The sequence below is a fragment of the Lytechinus variegatus genome, chromosome 6, assembly GCF_018143015.1.
Source record: "Lytechinus variegatus isolate NC3 chromosome 6, Lvar_3.0, whole genome shotgun sequence".
In the NCBI taxonomy this organism is placed as follows: Eukaryota; Metazoa; Echinodermata; class Echinoidea; order Temnopleuroida; family Toxopneustidae; genus Lytechinus; species Lytechinus variegatus.
The window spans coordinates 14,733,593-14,761,474 of record NC_054745.1 but is presented as its reverse complement, the minus strand read 5'-3'; the positions used below and the strand labels follow the sequence as shown (position 1 = coordinate 14,761,474).

The window sequence follows — 27,882 nt, the reverse complement described above, 5'->3', positions numbered from 1 at the left end:
ATATGGAGAACATGAACTTCTATTTCCTTACAAAAGATATGATTCTATAAATTACATGATTTTAAAAAAAATATGCTGAATGAATAAAATATTTGTGACCTTTTGGAAGAAACTAACAATTTCGATGATTTCAACATGATTTTGAATGACTTTTCCAATTACAAAAAATGCCACATTCCTTGAACTTCCCACACTTTTATTTCAACTTTTATATTTTGGAGGTAGCAGGTTGTTTTTTTTCTAATACTCCAGGAATTACTCAAACCAATATGAACGTCATTACCAACCCATGAGACCATATTAGACTGTGAAAAATCTCTATATAATAAAGTATAGAAGAAATTTCACAAGGATTTAGGTCTTCCTGTTCATAAAATAATGCGATTGGCAGAAAATACGCTAGGAGTTTCTCACCATGTAACCATCGATCGCAAAAGATCTCATTTCTTTTGAACATGATGCATCAGGGGCGAAGATTAATCTCAGATAAATATCTTGTGTGTCACATGACAAACCTTTTAGATACAGGGGTTACACTGGTAATTAATCCGTTTAGTATTCTTACCAAATACGCATCGAAGATCATCTTGCAATCATATTGCTTCTTCCAACGATGACTGTATTTAAGAGACAAAATCAGTATGGCCTTGGTGGTAATGTAGGATTTAGTTCGTCTGTATTCCACAGGGTGAAGCCATTGAAAGAGCAGCAAAATCTAGTCAGAAAGACTCCACACTAAATACACACCCAGAAACATTCCGCAAGGATCCCTTCTTCCCGAAAATCATGTAATAAGACACTATTTATGGCAATGTATATCAACCCAAAGATTACCAAGCTCCCCATGGGCTTTTAGAGTGACCATCTGGTTCCAGCGGGCAAGGAGGTATCCTCGGATCTAGTTTTTGCCAGCTAAATCCTCAGGAAATCGCTTTTGGTAAAGCAGCAGAGATTACAGCTATCCAGGTAGAATCATTTCCAGAAACGCATCGAGATACTTCCCATGAGGACCTAGTTTCTAAACAAAAAGGATAACATCTGAGAGATTTTTTTGTACAAGTATATCAATTTCTTCCAGACAAAGAGCCAGGATACGTACCCACTGGCCCATCAGGATAACGCCATTGGCCAGGCAGTGAAGTCTAGTCTGACGGAATCCTCGCTAAATACGCATTGAGGAAGATCCCGTGAGGATCCATTTTCCAACAAAAATGACGGCACTTGAGAGATTTTTCGTACAATCATGGTAGTTTCTTCCGGACGTAGCCCCAGGAAACCTCCCAGATGAACCCTCCGGATAGCGCCATTGATCAGGCAGCGAAGTTTAGTCAGAGAGAATCCTCTCTAGGTACGCGTTGAGGAACATCCCGTGAGGATCAAGTTTCTTCCGGAGATCACAGAACTCGGTCCACCTTGGGTAAAGCTCGGATAACTCCTTGTTTCTCAGAGGGTGCTCCTGAAAAGACAAATTTGAAAGGAAAAAATGCAATAAGGTGTGACAGGAATCAGAGGATCGTGTTTCGGTGAATGGGGATTTTCAAGTGCTGTTTTTTTTTTATTTACAGGTCAGGTCCACCCCAGAAAAACGTTTTATTTGATTAAATAGAGAAAAATAAAACAAGCATGCTGACAATTTCATTAAATCGGATGTCAAATAAGAAAGTTAAGACATTCTAATGTTTTGCTAATTTTTCATAAAACAGTAGCCTAATATGCAGAACTGAGTGACATGCAAATGAGACAGTCAATGATGTCCCTCACTCACCATTTTTTTTTTATTGTTTGAATTATATAATACTTCATTTCATACAGATTTGACAATACAGACCAACTTGATTGAACCATATAGTATCAAACCATGCTAATTCCACATGTTCAGGGAGGAATTAATCATTGTTTCACAGAATAACAGGAAGATAATTAAAATATTTAATATTTCATGTGATAACATAAAAAGAAAATAGTAAGTGATGTCATCAGTCTCCTCATTCGCATACCGACAAGGATGCGAATATACCGGTAACTGTTTTGTGAAATGTAAAGCGAAACTTTAAATTGTCATAACTTGCTTGTTTTACATACGATTTCGATGAAATTTTCATTGTTATGCTTGCTTGATTTTTCTCTCTTTATTTGAATCATTTTTCCTATGTTGGGGTGGACTTGCCCTTTAGGGGCCTTTTTCTAAGCATATCAAGGGAAAATCGTCCTGTTAATAATATAAAACATTAGGTACGCATCCTCAGGGACCTGCAGCAATGGAAAAAGCTCAGAACTTCTGATACGAACATGAGAAAATAGAACCCTATTTCTAACCCTATCTACATGTAGGCTGGGGTATTTTTTGAGATAATAAAGTCGGGGAGGGGGGGGGGCCTCACAGCCCCCCCCCTTTGAGATCTCAGCCAATGATTACGCCGAAAATTGGCACGTAGGTTGTCTGGGACATAATCGACAGATATGTATTGTATTTCATTTCATGCAAATTGCTATTAAATCGATTACGCTAATTATACATAATAAGTATGAAAATCATACTATGTTCTCAAACTCCCTAAACATAAACAAAGCTGTAATTGTTCTCCTTTTTAGTACAGAAACTCTTTGTGGTGTTCATAGCAAATGTACACGGAAAAAAATTCTATATCAGATCAACTTCTTGTGTATTATACTGTTTTTGCAATTTTTAATGTATTCATTTGTTTTTTTGACCTATTGCTTTCATTTTTTTTAATGAAATTTGTCAGGAACTCTTTTGAAATCATAAACAGCATAAAAATAAATCCATGTAGACCAGCAAAAGGGAAAGTAATCATACAATTATGACATACATGTATGGTTGAAAACACAATATGCATTGACAATGTACACAAAATCATGTTTTTGAGCAATTTTTGGTCTGACATGCACTTATAAAATGTTACGTAATTTTGGAACCGCGTACCTGGGAATGGCAAGTTTGGTTTCAAAAGATGCGAAAGAAAGAAAAGTCATAGAGCAGCGAAGTGAAAAAATGCAGCAAAAATATTGCACGAATCATTGAGGTGGGGGGGGGGCCCGATATGGCTAACTCCCCCCCCCACCCTCTCAGCTGTGAGATGGGTCCAAATAACCTGGCTCTTTTAGGGTTATACATGTGATTTTACTTTTGATGTTGAGAAGACTGTGCTTCTAAGCTAAACCATTGTGACATATTTGAAATGATGCAGCATCATCTTGACATTATGACGTACATTATATTGTGCTGCTAAGGTCAATAGGATGTGCATCTCTATCTACGCTTCTTCAGATGCTCAAATGTGAGACCAGGGAAATAAAAAGGTATATTTTGCGTCGTCTCAGCATGCAAAGTCAGTACGCGCAGAAAGACCGAGGAAAATACAAATAATATACGGCACCTTTATTCATAAATTCAAGGGCATATGGTTAAGTAAATGACAAGCTCAGACGTCTGATAAGGGTAATAATGAAAAAACATTGACTTACTCCTCTTAGGGAAATATTAAATATATTGCCTTGTTGGTGGCTATACATTTACTATTCCCTCAAGGCCAGTCAATATCATATATTAATAACCGTATCAGACATCTGATCAGGGCAACTTTGAAACACTGTTCCCTACTTAAGACTGGGATCAAATGGCCGGTCAATAATATTCCAATTGTTTATCCACTGGCCCAATTTATTGCCTGCTCAGGAAAGTCAATGGGAAAATGCATGGAAATGTAGCGGGCAAAATAAGGAGCGCTAATATCCGGGTACCCTAGGCATTTTTGTACGTGTCCTTGAACCGCGCAGTGCTATACGTCATAATGGTAATCAAGTTTAGCTGAATACTGCGTCCCTAGGCCAGGAACGCGTCATTTCAATTACGTCACAATGGTAAAGTTCAGAGGCCTAGTCTGCTCTACCTGAGAAACAAGATTCTCATTCTAAAAATTCAAAATATCTTAATTTGAACGATTTTTGCTCTAGATGTCTGATTTGGTTAATAATAGCAATGTTGACTGGCCTGGGGGCAAAAGGACATATATCGCCCTCACTAAATTGATATCACCCTCATCTACAACTCGGGCGATATATGTCGTATCGCCCCCAGGCCAGTCAATATTGCTTTATTAGATACATATATATATATACATTACTTTTACCTTGGCCCAATGAGGTCTTCCTCCTGCTCTTTTCACAATGTCCTCATAAACCGCCCAGTATTTGGTGTTCAAAGTTTCTCTTCCATAAGGCCTAATAAGAAATAGGAAATAACAAATTAAATATCTGTGACTTAAAGGGATAGTCCGGGCAGAAAATATTTATATCTTAATAATTATACAGAGTAGAATTCATTGAGCAAAATGGCAAAAAATTTCATCAAAATCGGATAACAAATAATAAAGTTATTGAAGTTTGCAATATTTTGTGAAAACAGTCGTCATGAATACTGTATTCATTAGGTGGGCTGATGATCTCACATCTCCACTTTCCGTTTTCTTATTTATTACATAAAATAATCTTTTAATAATAATTTTTTTTAAATACATATGTACAAATTATGAATACATTAAAAATTCCTTAAATATTTTCATACATCTAAAATCAATGTACATCTAAAAATGTTAATGAATTTGAGTAAACAGATTCATTTGAATCATTCAAAACATTGATGATCATTCATAGGCTTCGGACAATATTGTCTATTTTTATTATTGGGGGCTTCTTTTCACAGGTTGAAAAAAAATCACTTCTTTACATGTCACATACGGGGTAATTGTGACAAATCAGGGTTCCCAGCTTTTCAAGAAAACTAAATTCCCTAATTTTTTCCCTGATGAAGTTTAAAAATTCCCTGATAATTATTTAAACCCATTCCCAGTTTCGCATGTTTTTTAAGTTTTTGCAGTGAATTACATCTATTTTCATATAAAAACAATAATGTAAAACTAATTTGGTACCACCATAACCAGTCATTCAATGGATGTTGTTTTGATATGCAACAAAATATGACAGAGTCTGACTGACTACCATGCTTTTGACTTTTGGGCTGATCAAAATTCCCTAATTTCCCTGATTTGAGGCATTTTTCCCTGATTTGATTTATTTTTAAAATCAAATTCCCTGATTTTTCCCTGACTGGAAAAAAGTAAAATAATTTTCCCTGATGGGGTGGGAACCCCCCAATATTATATGGCAGGTGACTTTGCAAGCAAACAATAACATTATTTTTTTTTTTGTTTGGGGGGGGCTACTATTTACAGCTTACTGCCTGAGTATGCAACATTGCAACATGGGGAGGGATCTTTCTTTTTATATCTTATTGTAATCTATGTTTTCAGTATCAATCTTTATGTACATTTTAAATATGTACATGTACATAAGTTTACCTATTTAGCATTTTCATAATTTGATTTTAATAAAATAAAAAAAAATCAAGGATAAGACCGCCATAATCATGTGTTTAAAGACGTTAACTGGCAGTTGCTGGTATTTGTCTTCATCCGCCGCTGATTTTATTGTATTACTCTATTTTATATTTATTATGCTGGCGTTATTTGTTTTACATAGTATAAAATTGTAATATGTTTGTATTTTAACAGGGCTCTCTTGTAGAGCAGTTTTGTACTGAAGAGACTACCCTGGGTAAATAAAACAAGATAAATAAATACGCCCTGGATAAGCTATTAATATTGTAATGAACAGGGAATTCCAAGGCTTCTTTAGGAGTCTCCACGGCCCTTTTGAGCATTTCGGGGGCAAAATGACCCCAAGCCCCCATGTTATTTTTTCCCCTGGCCTACATGTACCTGAAATGGATGATGTTGATGAAGCACGTCTCTCTCCCATTGGCCGGGCTTATCATGATGTCATCAGATCGTGTAAAGCGAACCTCTGTCGGCATGTGCGCATAGAAACGTCTCTTATCGATGTTGTCTCTCAGCTCTCGCAAAACCACACCAGTCTTGTTCCTGATGATAAAAAATAATTTGAAAAAAAAAACAATGATAGGCATTTATACGGTGCCATTTATCTAGAACTGTATATGACAAGTAGATATATCCTGGGGGCCGTTTCATAAAGCTATAAATCTTAAGTTAAGAGTGACTTAAAGGCCTGGGTCCCGTTGCAGAAAGATTTGCAATCAATTGCAACTCTAAAAATCATGCGTAACTTGATTTTCAACCAATCAACAGCGCGCATTTGGGACTTGCGCTTGATTTTTGGACTTGCGTTTAAACGCAACTCTTTCTGCAACGGACCCCTGGTCACACCGCCCGAGTGTTGTTGGAGCGGTCGTAGAGCGGTTGGGAGAGAGGGTTGAATTTCACTCACAAAATTAAGGAAAAAATTGAAAACAAAATAAAAACAATCGAAATCGAAAACAAAATAAAAACAATCGAAATCGAAAATGGTGAACGGTAGCAAGCGGTGATGATTTTTTCTCTCCGCTCCACGACCGCTCCAACAACGCTTGGGCGGTGTGACCAAGCCTTTAAGAGTGACCGATGAACCTTTCTTACATGCTGAATCATAGCCAATGAACATTTTGGTGTATACCTTTTACCACATAGATCACAAGTCGTTCCTTAAGGATACTCTTAACTTAAGAGCAGCTTTATGAAACACCCACCAGGTTATTTGATTGATCATACAGTCCATTTTACAAAGACAATATTATAAAAATAGCGAATAGGCATGAGTGCGATGGTGCGAGATTTCGAATGAGGTGAAAAAAAGATGCTCTATTCTACAAGGCATTTGAACAGAGCTTCTCTTTCTTTCATCAAAAGTGAAATCTCGCACCATTGCACAAATATGAATATTCACTATTTGTGTTGTATAACGGCTCGGAATCTAGCGAAAATATGAAAAAACATGAGTTTTTCCCTGCAGTAATCTATGAAAAGCAAGCAAAAATATTTAAAACAAAATCCAACAAGCGCTCATGATCTTGGGCAGCATTGCGCATTTAGCCAGCAGACTATACGCCTATTGCACCTTCATTTTAACTGAGCACAATGAATTAAATCGTATTGTGACATCACCTCTGAAAGCCGCACAACGGTACATTTTGGATGGTATGTCATGTGTGCAACGGTACAATTGTTTGACATTCAGTCTCCTATTTGCTCGCGTACAACAAGCTAAGTTAGGCGCTGTACAATATTCTAGAGTCAGGCAAGTGTACTACTTGCCCAAATTGGGCAAGTGAAATTCTCACAGTATAATGACCAAAAATAGGGTCTATGATATATAGACTCTAATTGGGTCATGGCGGGCAAGATAAAATCACTTTGGAATAAGAAATGCAATAACAAGGTAGATCAGTTCATGTCAAAGGAAGAAAATGTCAGTGGTTTATAAAACCGCAAAACTTTCTTTTGAAGAGGTAAAACTTTTTTTCAAGGATTTTTTTAGGCAAGTGAAATAGATTTTGGGGCAAGTATATTTCAACTATTTGAAAATTTACTTGCCCGACCGTGCAAGTGCTTTTAAAAAGTTATGTAGCACCCTGCATACACCCAGGAAATTCAAAGAAAAGTTGACACTTGCCAAACTTCATAAAATTTACTGTGTCTTGTAGAATATATGAGCTATCATTGCGCGACTGCCCGACCAGACGCGATCACTTGATGCGATGGCACAAAAATCGTAACCTTACCTCGGGACATTCCATTCAGTGACATGCTGTTTAAAGAGGCAGTCAAAATTGAAGACTCTGTGCCCGATGTCGACCCTTTCTTTCGGTTGCGAGGAAAATATCAAGAAATACAACCAGTTGATCCACGGAACAAGGGGTCGATAAAACTCACTGAAATTAAAAAGATTTTAATAGAGAAATTTTATTATAGATCACATTATTTTGATAGTAGTAGTAGTATAGTACTAGTAGTAGTAGATAGAGGTAGTACATGTAGTAGTATTTCAAAATGAGTCTGTACAGAAGCAAATATCATGACTACCTAAGTGTCTGTATGTATGATTATAGACTATATTCCAAAGAACCCAATTAATTCAGGAATATCAAAATCTTTTCACCCAAATTGTGATGTCACCCCTTCGTGTTCATGTATGTACCTTATGTAAAATGCCTTTGTTATATGCTTAAAGGGGAAGTTCACCCTTACAAAAAGTTTGTCGTAAAAATAGTGGAAGAAATAATAAGAAATATTGTCAAACATTTGCAAAAAATCCACCAAAGAATAAAAAGTTATTAGAATTTTAATTAATATTTGATTTGTGATGTCATATGCGAGCACCTTTCCTACATAGCCAATGGTAAAAAAATCAATGAAATGCCATTTTCTCAGAAAATTGAAAATGGTTTTTACTATCAGCTTTTGTACCTTTAATTGAGAAATGCCATTTGTGGTAACGATCTCAAAAAGAGTTGTTTACTGACTTATCAGATCGATCAATGCGATGTTATTTACTGGGTTGAAAACCATAGATTGTAGTTACATTAAAGCAGATACGAACCAATAGCATCATCTGAGTCCTCAACTACTCATACCGGGTGGGTGTTTCATAAAGCTGTTCGTATGTTAAGAGCGACTTTAAGAACGACTGGTGATCCTTTCTTGTGGTGAATGGCACACACCAAAATGTTCATTGGCGATTGTTCAACTCGTAAGAAAGGTTCACCAGTTGTTCTTAAAGTTGCTCTCAACTTATGAACAGCTTTATGAAACGGCCCGCTGGCCAGTTTCCTGAAACATAATGCTAGTGTAGTCTAGTAATATAGACCCACTTGGATGATAACGTGCTAATTAACTACTCACTACATTAATACCACAATAATTATGTTGCTATTTAAGTAGCAAAACAATTACTTTTCATCTCAAAAAATTTAGTTTCTCTATAAAAATACAATATCATAGATCTATAGATGTACCTCAAAACGTATATTTTAAGACAACAATACATGTATGTGTTTATAACACACAGTTAGAGAGAGACCACACACAGTTCAATCCCCCTTTAAAAGAACATATTTGATATCAAATATACCCGGTAATTGCCAGCTGTGGTAACCATCTCAAAATGAGTTTGAATACAATCTAATGAAATGGCCACCAAAATGTTTGTACGTACAAATAAAAAAATAAGCGCCAACTAACTGTGTATTATTAAATGTGTATTTGCTGAGAAATAAGCAAAATAAGCACAGATTTCCATAAAAATGTCCTGCGGCATTTTCCAAGTAATATTACTATACACTGTCCCACATATGCTTTTTTGTGTTAGTGATCATCCAAATTATCTTTTTTGAGTTCAGATGTTGTGATTTCACAAAGATATAAATTTATCTTAGTGAAATCACAAAATCTTAGCTCAAACATTTATGTTCAAGATATACATGTAGATCTGTGATAATATGTGGCAATTAAAATCAATTTTTAATACTTCTCATATTCTCATAAATAATTCTTTGCTGCTAATACTTTCTTTTACATACCTAAGCCAAAGGGAGAATTCCAGTGCATAGAAACCGATAAACTTGTTCCAAAACCATGAGGGTGGGGTCATTGTGATGCTCTTCTCCGTGCGATTAAGCTTAGATATCACCACCATATCGGTATGAGGGTACCACATGAAACGAAAGTGCTCACTCCCTTCAACGTACGAGTCTAAATTATCCAGGACCTGATGGAAGAGAGATTCAATTGCAGAATAATTATCATCATTGTCATCGTTGTCATTGCCACCATGATCTTCATCACCATCTATATCACCATCATCACAATCATACTTAAAATCATGAATATCATCAAATCATCACCACCATCACCTTCATCATGATCAACATCATCCTTACCATCATCATCTGAATGACCTTCATCATCATTACCATCATCATCATCATCAGCATCACCATCATCCTTATCATCTTCATCATCATCACCATCATCATCATCATCATCATCATCATCACCATCATCATCAGCATCACCATCATCATCATCATCAGCATCATCATCATCACCATCATCATCATCCTTATCATCTTCATCATCATCACCATCATCATCATCATCATCAGCATCACCATCATCATCATCCTTATCATCTTCATCATCATCACCATCATCATCACCATCATCATCACCATCATCATCATCATCACCATCATCATCACCATCATCATCATCATCATCACCATCATCATCATCCTTATCATCTTCATCATCACCATCATCATCATCATCATCAGCATCACCATCATCATCATCACCATCATCACCATCATCATCACCATCATCATCACCATCATCACCATCATCATCATCATCATCATCATCATCCTTATCTTCATCATCATCACCATCATCATCACCATCATCATCATCATCATCACCATCATCATCATCATCATCACCATCATCATCATCATCATCCTTATCATCTTCATCATCATCACCATCATCATCATCATCACCATCACCATCATCATCATCACCACCATCATCATCATCATCATCATCACCACCATCATCACCATCATCACCACCACCATCATCATCATCCTCACCATCATCATCATCATCATCACTATCTTCACCATTGCAATCATTGTCGTCATATTCCACAGCACCATTGTGATCCACTACCATCATCGTCATCATCGATCATCATCATCATCATTCAGGGATGCCAGTTGGAATCGATCTGAGGGCCTGAAAATTACATAGAATACAATATTTTGTACACATAAATGCTAAAAATACGGCCTGAAAATAAGATTACCAGGGCCTGAATTCAACCTTTTGCCTGAAAACTGGCATCCCTCATCATTACTATCATCGCCACCACCACCACTTACGTCATCAAGTGTTGTAGACGTCTGAATCTCATGCAGCTTGTACGCCGGTTCACACTGTATGGTCACTGTGAGAATAATACCAAGAGCTCCTAACCCACAACAGGCACCGCTGAAAACATCCGGGTTTTCTGAGGCTGAGCACTGCAAGACTTCTCCTTGCCCAGTCAACAACTCCAAGCTAACGATCTAAGTACAAAACAAAAAAGTTACCTTCACTTGCAATATGCCAATTAGGCCAAAGTTTACATACACCCATGGAATTCAGTGAAATTTGTTCGCTTGCCAAACATTTAAAATTTACTATATCTTCAGAAATATAAATAATACCATGATGAATTTGGTATCAAAGGAAAGAGCATATTAGGCTCACATGATTGGGATGCCGTTGGGATCAAAGTATATTTCAGGTGGAATTTTTGAAAAAGAAATCAATATTTGTGACTTATGTATTCTATTGTTTGTTATATATTATATTTCTCAAACATTATTTCTTAGACATTTATACATGTCAAATCTATTCTTCATGATATGTCACCTCTAAACAAAAAAGTTTAAACCTGAAATGTTTGTTTTGAGAGGAAACTAGCACAAATATGAAATGTCCTTGTCAAGTTTTTATTATTAATTTGTCTAAAATATGACTTTTTTTTGGGGGGGGGGGGAAATGACACCTGAATATTTTTCAGCTCCTGATGACAAAGCAATGTGATGGAGGGGCATGAAATCAAATTTGTCATGATAGCACAAATATTTTATAAGATACAGTAAATTTCACGATGTTTGGCAAGTGTCCACTTTTCTTAGAATTTCCTGGGTGTATGTAAACTTCTGGCCTCAAAAAAGCCCAAGCCCCCATGTCATTTTTCCCCGGAAGTAAGAGCTTTGTTTTCCATTTTTCCATTTCACCTCACTTTGGAAGAGCAAATTAGTATTCTGCACCTCTAAAATCAGTATTTATATCAGAGTTTGAACCAATAAATGAATAAATAATCAATGAATGAATTTACCATCAAAATCTGTTTTTAATTATTTATTAGTATTATCAATTTAGAGTTAGTCAGTTAGTCAAGCTTTCCAATTGAAAGGTATAATCACATTTGTTGCCATGATACCATGATTGTATCCAGTGCCGTGAGTACGGTTGAAATAGCGCCAGCTATAGTCTGCTCTGAGATAGCTCCAAGTCTATGGGATAAACAAATGACAAAACAAAAAGGAGATAACATTGCATATGTGTCCCTGTTCCAAGGGGGACAGTTCTCAGAAGTCAACAGAATGATATCAGATTTTCATGATATTTTTAGCACGTTGCCCACTGAATTCTACTCTATTTATATAAATGCATCTATTACCTCAAGGCCTACCTGTCGAATTACTGATTATATTTTTTCATATATACAGATAACTCTCCCTAAGTTGGAGCTTTTGGGACCACAGAATTTTGCTCCAATTAGGGGAAATTTGACTTAGAAGAGGTACTGTATATAACACGTGTTTAGAATGATCTGGTCTAAACATTGCTTCGACTTTAGGCAATTGTTTGACGCTTGGAAGGTCGACTTATTTCAAGCCCAGCGAACCCCTTTAATTCAAGCCCTGAGCGATGTGTACTTACACACTAAGAGCAAGTCCATGTCTTGGAAGGATATCGGTATTGAGTTTCTCCAGCTTGACTCCAGCCTCTACATGTATTTGACATTTGTCAACATCAACCTAAAAATAAGAAAACAAAAGGAATGTGTTGAATAGTGCCATCTGTGGCGAGATACAGTGCAGTGCACAAGACAGATCCAAATTAAATGGCTGAGCCCCAAAGTAAACAAGTTGGCAAAACCCTCCAATATTATTAGTTGTGATAGGTAAAATAGTTATTAGTTACAGTAGCTGTAGAGGAAACAATATCAAACAGGTTTATTTTTCCATTCTATTGACCCAGTCTTCTGATGAAATTGACACTCCGAACCACTAACTTTTTAATGAGTAAAGACAGATATGTTTTCAAATTACCTGAAGATAACAGTTTATCCAAAGATTTATAATTCAACTTCCATATTTTAGGTTGACTTAACATGGATTTTATACATCTTATGTATGATAATTCATATTGTACAACGCCTACTTAGCTTGTTGTACGCGAGCAAATGGGAGGCTGAATGTCAAACATTCGTACCTTTGCACATAAGACGTACCATCCAAAATGTACCGACAATACGATTAATGCATAGCACTCAGTAAAAATGAAGGTGCAATACACGTATAAGCCTGCTGGCTACATGTAAATGCGCAATGCTGCCCTAGGTCTTGTGCGCTTGTGGGATTTTGCTTTTCGCTTTCAGTATTTTTGCTCCCTTATAGATTACTACAGGGATAAACTTATGTTTTTCATATTTTCGCTAAATTCCTAGGTGTTGTACAACACAAATAGCGAATATTCTTATTCATGCAATGGTGCGATATTTTGCATTCGGTGAGAGAAAGAGGCGTTCTATTCATCTCGGCTAACGCCTCATTGAATAAAGCATCTTTCTTTCACCTCATGCGAAATCTTGCACCATCGCACTCGTGCTTATTCGCTATTTGTATACAGTTTAGAATAATACTTCTAGTCATTCTTACTAAAGTCATCTAGCTCTGGGAATAGGAAATTTGAATTTTCTATAATTTTTTTCCACCTACAAACATGTACTCCCCAATTGGTCTCAGTATATGGCATAACCCTACCTCATCTATAGCCAATGTGTCTACTAACAAGCCACTCTAATTGCCATAAAAGGTAAATGACAGTTGTGGTAACGATATCAAAATGAGTTCGTACAGAATCCAGTGAAATGACCACCAAAGTGTCTGTTTGTATAAAAAAAACATATGTGCCAAAGGATTCTGGAAGAAATTGTGTAATTGCTAAGAAATCAGCAAATAAGCACTGGATTCAGGTCAAGCGTCGGGCCGATGTTCAAAGCAATAATAATACACTGTCCCACGTGCGCCTATCTGTGCTGGTTATCTTCAGTGTGAACATTTTTCAGCGTAGATTAAAAGATTTCACAAAGCTCAATTTATGTAACTGTACCAGATCTAGATCCTCGATGATATACTGACAATTAAGCCTGGTTTACAGACTTTCTTGTGAAATCAGTGTGTACTGCAACTACTGACATTTCTCTTTAAGTCAATTCCCCATTTTTTCTAATTTCAAAATAGGCTATAAATCCATCTCATCTAATACCCACTATATAACAGATGAATCATTTATAAGGAAAAATTAAATTTAAAAAAACATACAATTACATTAAACTAAATGAAAATTCGACTAAATGAGAATTCAACTAAATGAGAATATGACTAAATGAGAATTCGACTAAATGAGAATTCGACTATTATCAGAATATGACTAAATGAGAATTAGACTAAATGAGAATTAGACTAAATGAGAATTAGACTAAATGAGAATTAGACTAAATGAGAATTAAACTATTAGTGGGTATTAGACCAAATGCAGAGTGGATCAAACTGCAATTAGACTACAGCGCATCAGGTACCAGATAAGTAGACCAAATGCTTGTCGACTAAGACAACAAGTGGAATGCCTCTGGCCATCTCACCTGCATCACGCGGTTCAATATAGCAGCAGTGCTGACTTTGAATACTACTCTAACTCGCACAAGATGTTCAGTGATACATGGTTACTCTTATGTCCACTTTTTATGAACTAGACCAATAAACTTACAGAGATATGATGGTTATTCAACAAAAAGCCCCAACATGGCCAAAGTTCATTGACCTTACATGACCTTTGACCTTGATCATGTGACCTGAAACTCGAACAGGATGTTCAGTGATACTTGATTACTCCTATGTACAAGTTTCATGAACTAGGTCCATATATTTTCTAAGTTATGATGACATTTCAAAAACTTAACCTCAGGTTAAGATTTCGATGTTGATTCCTCCAACATGGTCTAAGTTCATTGACCCTAAATGACCTTTGACCTTGGTCATGTGACATGAAACTCTAATAGGATGTTCAGTAATACTTGATTAACCTTATGGCCAAGTTTTATTAACTAGGTCCATATACTTTCTAAGTTATGACGTCATTTCAAAAACTTAACCTCAGGTTAAGATTTGATGTTGACGCCGCCGCCGCCGTCGGAAAAGCGGCGCCTATAGTCTCACTTTGCTTCGCAGGTGAGACAATAAACTAGTGTTGGAAATAATTTTCATTTTCAAGGGTAATTTCTGCCTTTGCTGGCTATTCATTTTTAAATTTGAAAGCTACTTTCTTGCACTACTGTCAAATGAGTGGTAAATACAAATTCAAGATATTGTCTAAGGCAGATCTGACAGCAACTCTACTGAAGTTTTTTTATCATTTGTGTATTAAAAATTAGGGGTGATCTGGCATCATCTGGGTTGTTATTAGGGCTTAACCAACCCATCGCATCTTTTCCTAAACCGACATGAAGCGTCATGGTGTAGCGGTTCTCAATCTCGTTTTGTAATCAGAGAGTCATGTGTTCGAATCCCACCATGGCCTAGCGTCCTTTGGCAAGGCGTCAATCCACACTTTGCCCCTCTCCACCCAGGTGTTAAATGGGTACCCGATAGGATGCGAAAGCCTAATTTACGAAGTATGTTATAAAGTATAGCGCCTGAGACTGACTCTTGGTACTCTCGTTGGAACGCTCCCCTGGGAGTGGAGGAAATTATGCATACATTGTATGCGGGCATGCCAGGGGTACCTGAGGTGGTAAAGTACTTAAGTGGTTTATAAGTGGATTATCATTGTCATCCATCATTATTATTATTATCATTATTCTTAAAGAGAAATGCCAGTAGTTGCAATAAACAATGATTTCACGAGAAAGTCTGTAAAACCAGGCTTAATTGCCAGTATATCATCGAGGATTTAGATCTTGTACAGTTACATGTACATAAAATGAACTTTGTGAAATCTTGAAATCTACGCTGAAAAATGTTCACACTGAAGATCACCAACACAGATAAGCCCAGGTGGGACAGTGTATTATTATTGCTCTGAATGTCGGCCCGACCCTTGACCCGAATCCTGTGCTTATTTGCCAATTTCTCAGCAATTACAAAATTTCTCCCAGAATCCCCTGGCATGTACTTAAACAGACACTTTGGTAGTCATTTCATTGGATTCTGTACGAACTCATTTTGATATCGTACTACCACATCTGGCATTTACCTTTAAAGGGGAATCCAGCCTTGGCCATAAAATGTTATGTTGGGAAGGAGAAAAATAAATTAAACAGAATGGTGAAAGTTTGAAAGAAATCGGACAAGCAATGAGAAAGTTATACTATGTAGATTTCAAATTGGCAACTGTGTAAGTAAATTATGACAAGGGGCAAGGACAACTTTCCCATAGGCCATGTACTTTATTATCAGGGATTTGTGGTTTTCTCCTAAGTACCCATTCCCCTGGGACAGTAATCTAAATATAGCCCAGGTAGTATATTGTAGTATGTCCTCATGTAAGAAAAATATACTTTGAAATAAAACTTTTGGGTAAAATGACAGTTTAGCCATAATATGTATTGGAGTACATGGAAGAGTGGTCCTTGCCTTACATCACTATGACATCCCATATGCGGCCAATTTGAAGTCTCCATGGGTATAGTGATTACCAATATTTACAACTTTTAAAAATTCATAACTTTCTTGTTGTTTGTCCAATATTGTTCAAACTTTCACCTATTAACTTGTCTGATATTTCTCTTCCTTATATGGGTTGGATTCCCCTTTAAGCCCATCAAGTGCTCACCGATATGACTTTGTTGATGTGCTTCATGTTGATCATGTATCCCGTTGTACACGCGATATCTGATGGTGAATGCCTACTGCCACAGACCTTAACTCTCTTCCCTTCTATACGAGCCTTCTGGACCAACTGCAGGATATCAAAAAATGACATCATTAAAGAACAAGTCCACCTCAACAAAAAGTTGATTTGAATAAAAAGAGAAAAATCCAACAAGCTCAACACTGAAAATGTTATCAAAATTTGATGTAAATTTATGAATTTTAAAGTTTTGCTTAATTTCACAAAATAGTTATATGCACATCCTGGTGAGTATGCAAATGAGGAGACTGATGACATCATCCACTCACTATTTCTTTTATATTTTATTACATGAAATATAGAATATTCCAGTTTTCTCCTCATTGTCAAGTGAAACAACGATTAATTCCTCCCTGAACATGTGGAATAATCACTGTTTGATACTATATGATTCAGTCAAGTTGGTCCTTATTGTCAAATCTATAAAAACAAGGAAATATTGTATAGTTCAAACAATAAAAAACAAAAGAAATAGTGAGTGATGGACATCATCGACTGACTCACCTAGTTGTGCATATATCACTGTTTTGTGAAAAATAAGCGAAACTTTAAAGTGTCATAACTTTCTTATTTTACATTCGATTTTGATGAAATTTTCAGCACTATGCTAGTTTTATTTTTCTCTATCTATTCAAGTCAGCATTTTCTTGGGGTGGACTTGACCTTTGAAAGGGATACTCAAGGCTGAATATACAACATAAAGCTTGACTTTCACAGACCTGGGTAAGCTCTGAACTGTTTTGTGGTTCAAAGTGCCATTCAAGCTTACAGAAAAATAACATTGAGATGCTCTATATACAACATAAAGCTTGACTTTAACAGACCTGGGTAAGCTCTGAACTGTTTTGTGGTTCAAAGTGCCATTCAAGCTTACAGAAAAATAACATTGAGATGAACATAAAGCTTGATTTTCACAGACCTAGAAACTGTATTGCTCTGAAATGTCTTGTGGTTAAAATTGCCACTCAGGCTTACAGAAAAATAAAGTAGTAATGCTCAATAATACACAACATGAAGTTTGATGTTTACATGAAGCTTGATGTTTACAGACGTGGGTAAGCTCGAAATGTTCTGTGGTTCAATTTGCCGCTCAGGCTTACAGAAAAATAATGCTGGAATGCTCAATAATACACAACATAAAGCTTTGTAACAGACGTGGGTAAGCTCTAAATGTTTTATGGTTCAAATTGCCGCTCAGGCTTACAGAAAAATAATGCTGGAATGCTCAATAATACACAACATAAAGCTTGATGTTTACAGACGTGTGTAAGCTCTAAATGTTTTATGGTTCAAATTGCCGCTCAGGCTTACAAAAAATAATGCTGGAATGCTCAATAATACACAACATAAAGCTTCTTTGTAACAGACCTGGGTAAGCTCTGAAATGTTTTGTGGCTCATAGTACCGCTCAGGCTTGCAAAAGAATGTCTCTGCCCAGTTGCTGAAGACGTATCCCTCCATGATGACTGGTTATATCTGGGAAAATTAGAAACAAATGAACTTGGTGGTGATTCTTTTTATCCGATTGCTAATAAGGTATGAATGCTTGTACAGCAAACAATAGGACCAGGACCTGTTTCATAAAACTTGAAGACATTAACAGTAGGCTTACAGTTTAAAGGGGAAGTTCACCCTGCCAAAAATTTATTATAAAAATAAAAAAAAATCATCTCAAAAATATTGTCGAGGTTTGAAGAAAATCCATCAAAGAATTTTTAAAAAGTTAGTCAAATTTAAAATTGTTGATTTCTGACATCATATGCCTGCATCTATCATACAAAATCAATGAAATGACATTTTCTCAGAAATTTGATAATTTGTTTTTTTTTTCAGTACCGGCATTTAATGGTATATCGCATCCGCTCCTAGAAAGTAAAATTAGGTCATCACGAACCACTAATATATTTAATGATGAAAACATTTTGGGCAGCTGCTCATTGATTATGTCAGAAATCAAATACTTGAAATTCTACTTTCACCATAAATACACAAAATATCTAAAAGAATCTAAATATGCAAATATTTTGTCAAAATCTGCTACAATATCAGCTTCAAAACTTTGCATACTAAAATGTGAAATATTAATGTGTGTTTTCTGTGGAAAAAAATGGGGGGAAGATCAATTATGAGCTATTTTAACAATTTACAAAGTCAAAGACTTTGCCTTTAAAAATGTATTTTTTGATCATTTTTTATAATCTTCTATTCTATTCAAGTTGTAATATATGTTGCAAAATTTTGAGCGTATGAAATTATTTTCTAAAGCCATGATGTGCGCATACGGTATGCCGTCAGGTAATAATATTCAACCATCCTGGTACAATCACTCACTGTACTGGATGGACTAATTATGACGCCTAGACAGATCCTTGTGATTCAATGTCCTTTATTCAGCTCATTTTGCATTGACATCATCAACCGCGCAATTTTGGATCCATTCATCATGCAATTTTAGATCCATACGATTTTGTCAATTGCACTCGCGCACCGAGACTACAGCTGCAGGCACCAGCAGTACGCATGTTGTAATGACGTAACAATCAGCAGACCGAACTTGCACTGCATGAGCGTGTTTTGCATCGAAATTCATAAATTTCATATGAAAAAAACAATTTTTAGGTGTCATATAACCAAATGATTTTTTTTCATTCGTGCAATGGACAGAATACATGTACTTCATTTGGTGAAAGATGAAATAATAATCCAATCAACTCGGCTAAGCCTCGTTGAATAGATCATTTCATCTTTCACCTCATGAAGTAGAGGCTGTTCTCACTACGTTCCTAAAACTAGTTTACTGGAAACTAGTTTAACGCTTAGTGAAAACAGTCAAAGCGGTCTTGGAAGCGATCTTCCAAACCAGTTTGGAAAACCACCTCGCGATGTAGTTTTCAAGATCGCTTTGCCTCGTTAAACTGGTTTTAGAGTAAGTGAGGACACAACCGTTCTTCGGGAAGCGATCTTCGCACATTTTGAGCGCGCTACTGCACACGACAGGTGTAGAATGCCTATGCTGCGGTTTCGAATTTCGCGCGAAACGTGTCACCTCACTGAGAGCGTTTCCATAGCAACAAGAGCGGTTTACGTCAAGTGATTTTGAAAAACCACTTTTGTGTGATCAAGTGAGAACGCTAGCAAAGCGTTCTTCCAAAGTGGTTTCCTGAATCGGTTTCCAGTAAAGTAGTTTTAGGAACGTAACTGAGAACACCCTTGTATTGTCCATTGCACCCATAAACATTTCATTATTTGTATACTAGCCTACTACACTACAAACATGACATAGATCTGCATGTATTGGCTATACTTGTTCCTTGATGAGCAGTTAGGTGCTGATCTTCAATCTCAAAACCAAGGAGGAAGAACAAAGAAGATCTTGATTTAGGGCTATCACTTGTCCACTGCTACCATCCTGCCTGTGGAGAATCTACAGGTAGGACTATGGTATGCCAATCCCGTATTGAGCACACACTTTAAAAAATAATTAAAATATCACTTTTGTGACTAAAATTATCAATTTCCATACAGTTGCAATTCAATTTTCATCAATAGCTTAGAATACATGTACATGTAACTTTTGTATAGACCAAAGTGCCCAAAACTTGAATTTTTGGCATATTTTTGTGTATGCCCTCTATTGGTGGAAAGCAATACGGCAAGAAAATTTTCACTTTTTAAGCTCTATTTTTAAAAATGAAAAAAATAATATAAAGAATCAAATTTACTTAAGACCCAAGTTATATCATGAAAAACCGTACTGGAAACTGACAGTGTAAAATAATCAAGCATTTGTCCAAAAGAAAAGGAGAAAATAATCCAAACATTGTCAACCTCATTTTGCCACACATATATATAAATGAGAACAAGATTATATCATAACCTTGTTCATTGAATGAGTGGTCTATATGTTCTCTTGATTTTTTAGTACATGTATATTTTATTTTTTGGCACATATACTAGAATCTACTCATATTCATGAAGGAACATTTCAAACTGATTTTGAGGGGAAAGGATATTGGATTCAAACAAGAGTAAACTGAGCAAGAATATGATATGATTGACGTGTACAAATATCTACATGGTTACTACATGTACATGTATGATACAAGTTCTAAGCTTTTCTATCTAAGACATGGTGGTAAAACACATGGTCATCCCTTAAAGCTAGAGAAAAGATATTCGCGTCTTGATGTGCGTAAGTTTTTTTGCTGAGTGATAGATGTGTGGAACAGTCTCCCAGAAGATGTAGTTACTGCTTGTTCAGTGATTGCATTTAAGAATAGACTGGATAAGCATTGGGAGAAGATTGCCTATGACTTTGAGTGATTTTCGATTCTTGTGTGTTTCCATGGAATTTTTCACTGTCTACGATACCCCTGCCACCCCTCCCTGCCAACATAAGTAGCGCATCTAGTTTTGTCTGAAGGAGAGCAGCAATAGACATTTCTACTTTGATCGATGAACAGGCTTCGTCCTACAACATCGTTGGAGTAAACTAAACTAATATGTGGCTGGTCTACGGGAAACTGGCAAACTGCCCGCCTAAGACTATGTCTTCGTTGTCTAGTTGGTTCTGATTGCGGCTTAAATAATTACAGTACACCACTCATCATGCAGCAGCCCTCCCTGTACACAGCTGGCAGCCATCTGTCGCGAGGAGTTTTTCAACATGATTAATTTTCTTTTTATTTCTCCTCGTAAACAGACGGCTCGCTATCTATCATGCAACCACCAACAGGGGTTTAACCCTAGATCTACATGTAGGCCAGGATATTTTGGGAGTTCATATGGCCGGGGGGGGGGGGGGGGCCTGTTGCACCCACAAATGTAATAACGCCCACAAATGTAATTACCCACAAATGTAATAATTTTTGATCGCCCACAAATGTAATAATGACTTTACACATAAATGTTATAAATTTGAAGGGATTTTTGGCAAATCCGTTCTAAACTAAAATCCTATAGTAATGCATTCATATATCACAAAAGTGCAAAGTCTCTTTTCCTGACCCGGTTAATTAATAAATTATAAGTCCAAAGTCTTTTCTCCAGACCCGGTTGTTTAAAAAATGATAATATAAGTCAAGTCTTTTTTCCAGACCCGGCCGTTTAAAAAAATTATGATATAAATCCAAAGTCTTTTTTCCAGACCAGGTCGTTTAAAAAATTGTTGTTGTTGTTTTAGCTTATACAGTGCGTGTCATTCAGTACTGAATATTTGCGCCAGCATAATTTGCGGTAATTTTATTTAAAAATTTTTCTGTACTAAAATCAATTCAGTAAAAGTCAGGTACGGCGCTGCATTATTCGCGCAATTTTGGAGATTCACAACAGACTGTCATCACAAATCACTTAACCACTTCAGATGTATTTTCTGGCCAAGCCCGGATCGGTACATTGATCAGGTTTCTCAGCTACTGCATGATGCGCATGCGTAGCCTTAGGCCCCCCCCCCATACCAGTCAAGGCTGTGTGATGTCTGTTGACGAAATGATCTCCTTCAACCGAGTTTCAAAATTCAAAGTTAATACAAATAGTTAGGTTCGAGACAAAACAAACGTTCTGAGTCTTGTGCAGTTATCGTGCATTGGGTTAATTTTCACATCTCATAGTTTGTTCAATATATCAAATATTTACAAATTAATAAGATCATACGGAAGACATATATATATGTAATGCATTCATATTTAACACATTCATATCTATTAAACACGTATATTATTATTTTTTTTTCCATGGGTTTATAAGACTCAACAAACATATTAATATTCATATATGAATGGAACTAATACATGTACAACGTTCAATTATTTCAATTAAGAATATGTTTAAAATGACTCGAATATACTGTACTATGTGAATCTTTGGGTCCTTCTTACGAAGGATACCAAAGCTTTTTGATGCGAGTACTCTGCTGAATTGAGAAGTCTCTTTATATCCAATTCGCTTTCATTTATTTCAAGTAAGAGCCTTTCCCTTGTGAGTATTCTGGACATTTTGTGAGATAGTGGAGAGTTGTTTCCGGCACAGCACAGAATGAGCATAGACCTGTTTCATGGTTGTTGACAAGCCATCTATTCTTGTTAAGATCAATATTGTTCATTCGGAGACAATGTACATGTAAAATAGATGTGCTAAATCTCTGGTTTAGAACACATTTGAAAGTTTTCGAAACTGATTTTTGAATGTCCTTCAAAGGTGATAGTGTTTCATCCCATTTTTTTGCCATATTTGTGTAAAGTACGTTTTAAGAATGCAGTTTGATTCATGCTTACTAATTTTGTTATTTACATCAATTTGGCTGTGCCGTAAACCTAAATTATAATATAAATCCAAAGTCTTTATTCCAGACCCAATTGTTTAAAAAATAATAATATAAGCCCAAAGTCTTTAGTCCAAACCCGGTTGTTTCAAAAATTATAATATAAGTCCAGTCTTTTTTCCAGACCCGGTTGTTTCAAAAATTATAAAAATAGATCCAAAGCCTCTTTTCCAGACTCGGTTGTTTAAAAAAAAAATTAATATAAATCCAAAGTCTTTATTCCAGACCCAGTTGTTTAAAAAATTATAATACTCTTTAATAGTATAGATCCAAAGTCTTTTTTCCAGACCCTGTTGTTTAAAAAAAATTATAATATAAATCCAAAGTCTTTATTCCAGACCCAGTTGTTTCAAAAATAATTATATATGTCCAAAGTCTTTATTCCAGACCCGGTTGTTTCAAAATTATCCAAAATAAATATTGTGGAGGGGCTGGTATAAATGAATTATTACAAGTACTAGTTAAGTAGACAACGTCACATCACTCACATGACCCACTGCGGGAATACGAACGAACACAAGATCTGCACTCAAGCAATCACAAAGCAACATTCTACACCATGTACACTCAACCCCCGGACGGTGCAGATATAAGGTATATGGGCCGGTATATGAGTGAGCTGTGCCTGACAAAATAAGTGAAGGTACTGTACGACCTTCTCCCGATTTGTGAGTCAGTGTGTATGACTGTTTTGTTTATTTAAAAAATTTATACCACCCCCGCCACAATCATCATTCTGTTGTGTCCTGAAATGCACCAAAAGGGCAAAAAAATAAACTTAAAAGGGGAAATACAGTGACTTACTTCAGCTGTTGCGCAACTCCCAACAACAATCAACTAATGACATGCCTTATCCTGGTTGGTTTACATCCGAACTTTATACATGTAATTGTAAACCAGACCCTGTCTGTGCTGTGGCTGTACAGATTGAGTTCTGTAAGTGTAAGACTGCACAGTGCATTGTATTTGGTGAGTGGAACCAACGGATTTCAGCAGAACAACCAACATAACAGAGACCGAAGCTTTTATTCTAGGCAGTGTATACAGCCACACGCGTGTGTCTTTACCATCCAGCCACACGCGTGTGGTTATATCCAGAACACCTATCTGTGGATACCGCCACACGCCGCCAGTAATAACAGTAAAACACGTATGTAGGTCTGACCGTCTATATCACGATCAAAATAACCTCATTTCTTCATTAAATTCTTACATTCTAAACCCCTTTGATATCCTTAGATCGTTTCAATTTCATTCTCACCGTCTTCTCTCCTTGCTTTTCTTGTCTTGTTACAAACGGTCGTCTGTTTAACAGCAAATTCTCTTTTTCTACTTGTGTCGATTCTGGCTTCCTTCGCGGTGGCAGACCCATACAGCGTTAGCGCAGCGCAGTAGTAGACATACATGCACGAATCCCGAGTTTCGTACGTACGCGCACATAGCCTAGAGTCAGTAGAGAATCGACACAAGTAGAAAAAGTGTGGAAATTTGCTATTTAACAGGCGGCCTTTTGTAACAAGACAAGAAAAGCAAGGAAAGACGGTGAGAATGAAATTGAAACGATTTAAAGAAATCAGAGTGGTTTAGAATGTAAGAATTTAATGAAGAAATGAGGTTATTTTGATCGTGATATAGACGGTCAGACCTACATACGCGTTTTACTGTTATTACTGGCGGCGTGTGGCGGTATCCACAGATAGGTGTTCTGGATATAACCACACGCGTGTGGCTGGATGGTAAAGACACACGCGTGTGGCTGTATACACTGCCTTTATTCTAACCTCCCTGTACTTAGCCTAGCCTAAAGCGATGTTCGTGCATGGCTCCACTCCACTACACGCGTTCAATGAACAAGGTTATCCTACCGCTACACCAGTACAAAGTACGATCCACTACGCTCCACTACGCCCCAACCTCCCCGGGTCGGTGGAGCGAAGCGTAACCTAACGGTAGTGAAGTGGACTGGAGCCTGAGAGCTGAACGAACATCGCTAATAATTCGGTAACTGTCCGTAACATCACTGGAAACTGCTCGGTCATTTAGAATATGGATCTATAGGCATAATCGTGATATAGTCCCCAAATCCAAAAGTGGGGATTATTAGATTCACACCTACCAGAACGCATGAAAATCACTTCCTTTCTCCAGAACACAGTCCCCAACTCTCGCACAACAATGTGGCAGAATGATAACACACACAAATGAAACACACAGTATATAAACACTAGGGTTCTCTCCCTAATATATACTCGTGATACAGTCCCCACTCAATGGGAAATCAAGTTCGATTTTCACGGCGGTGGGGACAGTTTAAACAGTATAGTATACTCGTGATCCAGTCCCCACGCTATGGGATACACAGTTCGCTTTGTACGCAGTGGGGACGGTTCCAACAGTATAGCTATACTCGTGATACCATCCCCACGCTATGGGATACACAGTTCGCTTTGTACGCAGTGGGGATAGCTCCAACAGTATATATACTCGTGATACCGTCCCCCCACAACATCAAAGCGTGCTCGTTCAACAAGAGGATGGGGACAGTTTCCCGATGCAACGTGACAAGGATAAAACACATTTGGGTATGGTTGCGGAAGTTGGGGGAGGGATGGGGGGGGGGGGGGTGCGGGGGAAGGACTTCAGCCCCTTCCTTTTTCCAAACATATACGTAAAAATATGACCATAAGATTGTGATTTACTGTGCATCTTCAGTTTCCAATGTAATGCACTTTACCCATGAATGTAATAATTTTTGATCGCCCACAAATGCCTTCATATGAAGCACAAAAGTCCAAAGTTTTTTTTCCAGACCCGGTTGTTTCAAAAATCGTAATATAAGTCCAAACTAAGATACCATAATGATATTCCAGTGGAATAAAAATTAAAAATCGAGTTTAGTCTTTTCTCCAAACCCCGATATTCCAAAATTATAAATAATATAACAACAACAACAATAACAGTATAACTATAAAGACAGCCCCCCCATAACATGGACATATTTATAGCATAGTCTTTCAGCCAGACCCAGTTATTTTTTTCCAGAATAACGCTAATAGTAATAATAAGAATAAGAAAAACTCAATATCTAAGACCAAACAATCCTTCAACCTAAAAACCTATTTTAAAAAGAGGTTTTGAGCGTTTTCTTTATTCCAGACCTAATCAATTTTCATAAAATATGAAAAAAATCGAACGTTTGACCCTATCATATTCTTATTCTTGTGGAATAACACAAGTTTTAAAACATACTCTTTCCTCCAGATCCGGTTATTTAAAATCAATTTAAACAATCTTAAAAACATAAGACTTTGTCACATCCTTATTCCTGTGGAATAACAGGAGTACATGTATTATGCCTAGTCTTTCGTCTATAGACCTGGTTATTTAAAAGATAAACAAATATTGGAAAAAACATCAAAGCTATAAGACCAATCTTCAAAATTAAACCCAAAAGTTAAAATGCTTGGATTTAGAGTGTTGTCTTAACCCCACACCCAGTTCTCTTAAAAATACAAATTAAGCATAACTTTAATCTTAAAACTTGTTTCCCATGATTTCCTATTTTGAAATAACTGTGTCTGGAGCAAAGACTACACCATATTTCCGTGCTATTCAATGTTGATAAGATTGCGAGGTTTATGTCTTGTCGTGTTTTTAACGATTTTTTTTAACTAGGTCTGGATGAAAGACTACACTATATGTCCATGTTGTTCGACATAAATATTTATTTATTATTATTATTAATTTATTAGTAGTAGTATTCATTTTTATTTCAAAGATCTGGGTCTGGGTGAAAGACTACGCTATATTTCCATGTGGGCCTTTGTTACTTTTTTACTCTGGTCTTGAAAAAAAGACTTTGAACTTATATCACAATTTTTTAAAACAACCGGGTCTGGAAAAAAGACTTTGAACTTATATCACAATTTTTTTAATTAACCGGGTCTGGAAAAAGACTTTGCACTTTTGTGCTTCATATGAAGGCATTAGTGGGCGATCAAAAATTATTACATTCATGGGTAAAGTGCATTACATTGGAAACTGAAGATGCACAGTAAATCACAATCTTATGGTCATATTTTTACGTTTATGTTTGGAAAAAGGAAGGGGCTGAAGTCCTTCCCCCGCACCCCCCCCCCCCCATCCCACCCCCAACTTCCGCAACCATACCCAAATGTGTTTTATCCTTGTCACGTTGCATCGGGAAACTGTCCCCATCCTCTTGTTGAACGAGCACGCTTTGATGTTGTGGGGGGACGGTATCACGAGTATATATACTGTTGGAGCTATCCCCACTGCGTACAAAGCGAACTGTGTATCCCATAGCGTGGGGATGGTATCACGAGTATAGCTATACTGTTGGAACCGTCCCCACTGCGTACAAAGCGAACTGTGTATCCCATAGCGTGGGGACTGGATCACGAGTATACTATACTGTTTAAACTGTCCCCACCGCCGTGAAAATCGAACTTGATTTCCCATTGAGTGGGGACTGTATCACGAGTATATATTAGGGAGAGAACCCTAGTGTTTATATACTGTGTGTTTCATTTGTGTGTGTTATCATTCTGCCACATTGTTGTGCGAGAGTTGGGGACTGTGTTCTGGAGAAAGGAAGTGATTTTCATGCGTTCTGGTAGGTGTGAATCTAATAATCCCCACTTTTGGATTTGGGGACTATATCACGATTATGCCGATCTATATGCACTTCTTATCAGCTAATCATGTAAGCCCCAACGGAATTCAAGGAGTGGATTGAAATTTGGACTTACCTCAACACCTTCAGAGATAATAATTCCCATGAAATCTTGTTACATGTGCAGCACAGTCATAGAATCTACAGATGTTATGAAATCTAGGCCACATTTATTCAGGTTC

At 36.8% G+C, this 27,882-nt stretch overlaps 1 protein-coding gene across 1 annotated transcript; it reads right to left on the bottom strand.

Moving 5' to 3' along the window:
* Positions 1-163: 163 nt before the first annotated feature.
* Positions 164-27,882, bottom strand: LOC121417062 (L-gulonolactone oxidase-like). The gene is given in 12 exon segments (XM_041610627.1): positions 164-1,456; positions 4,152-4,242; positions 5,799-5,960; positions 7,655-7,804; positions 9,452-9,639; positions 10,817-11,002; positions 11,912-11,955; positions 11,958-12,001; positions 12,432-12,529; positions 16,608-16,733; positions 18,054-18,161; positions 27,777-27,882. Coding segments are annotated over 11 exon segments (1,314 nt in total). The 5' UTR covers positions 18,147-18,161; positions 27,777-27,882; the 3' UTR covers positions 164-1,324.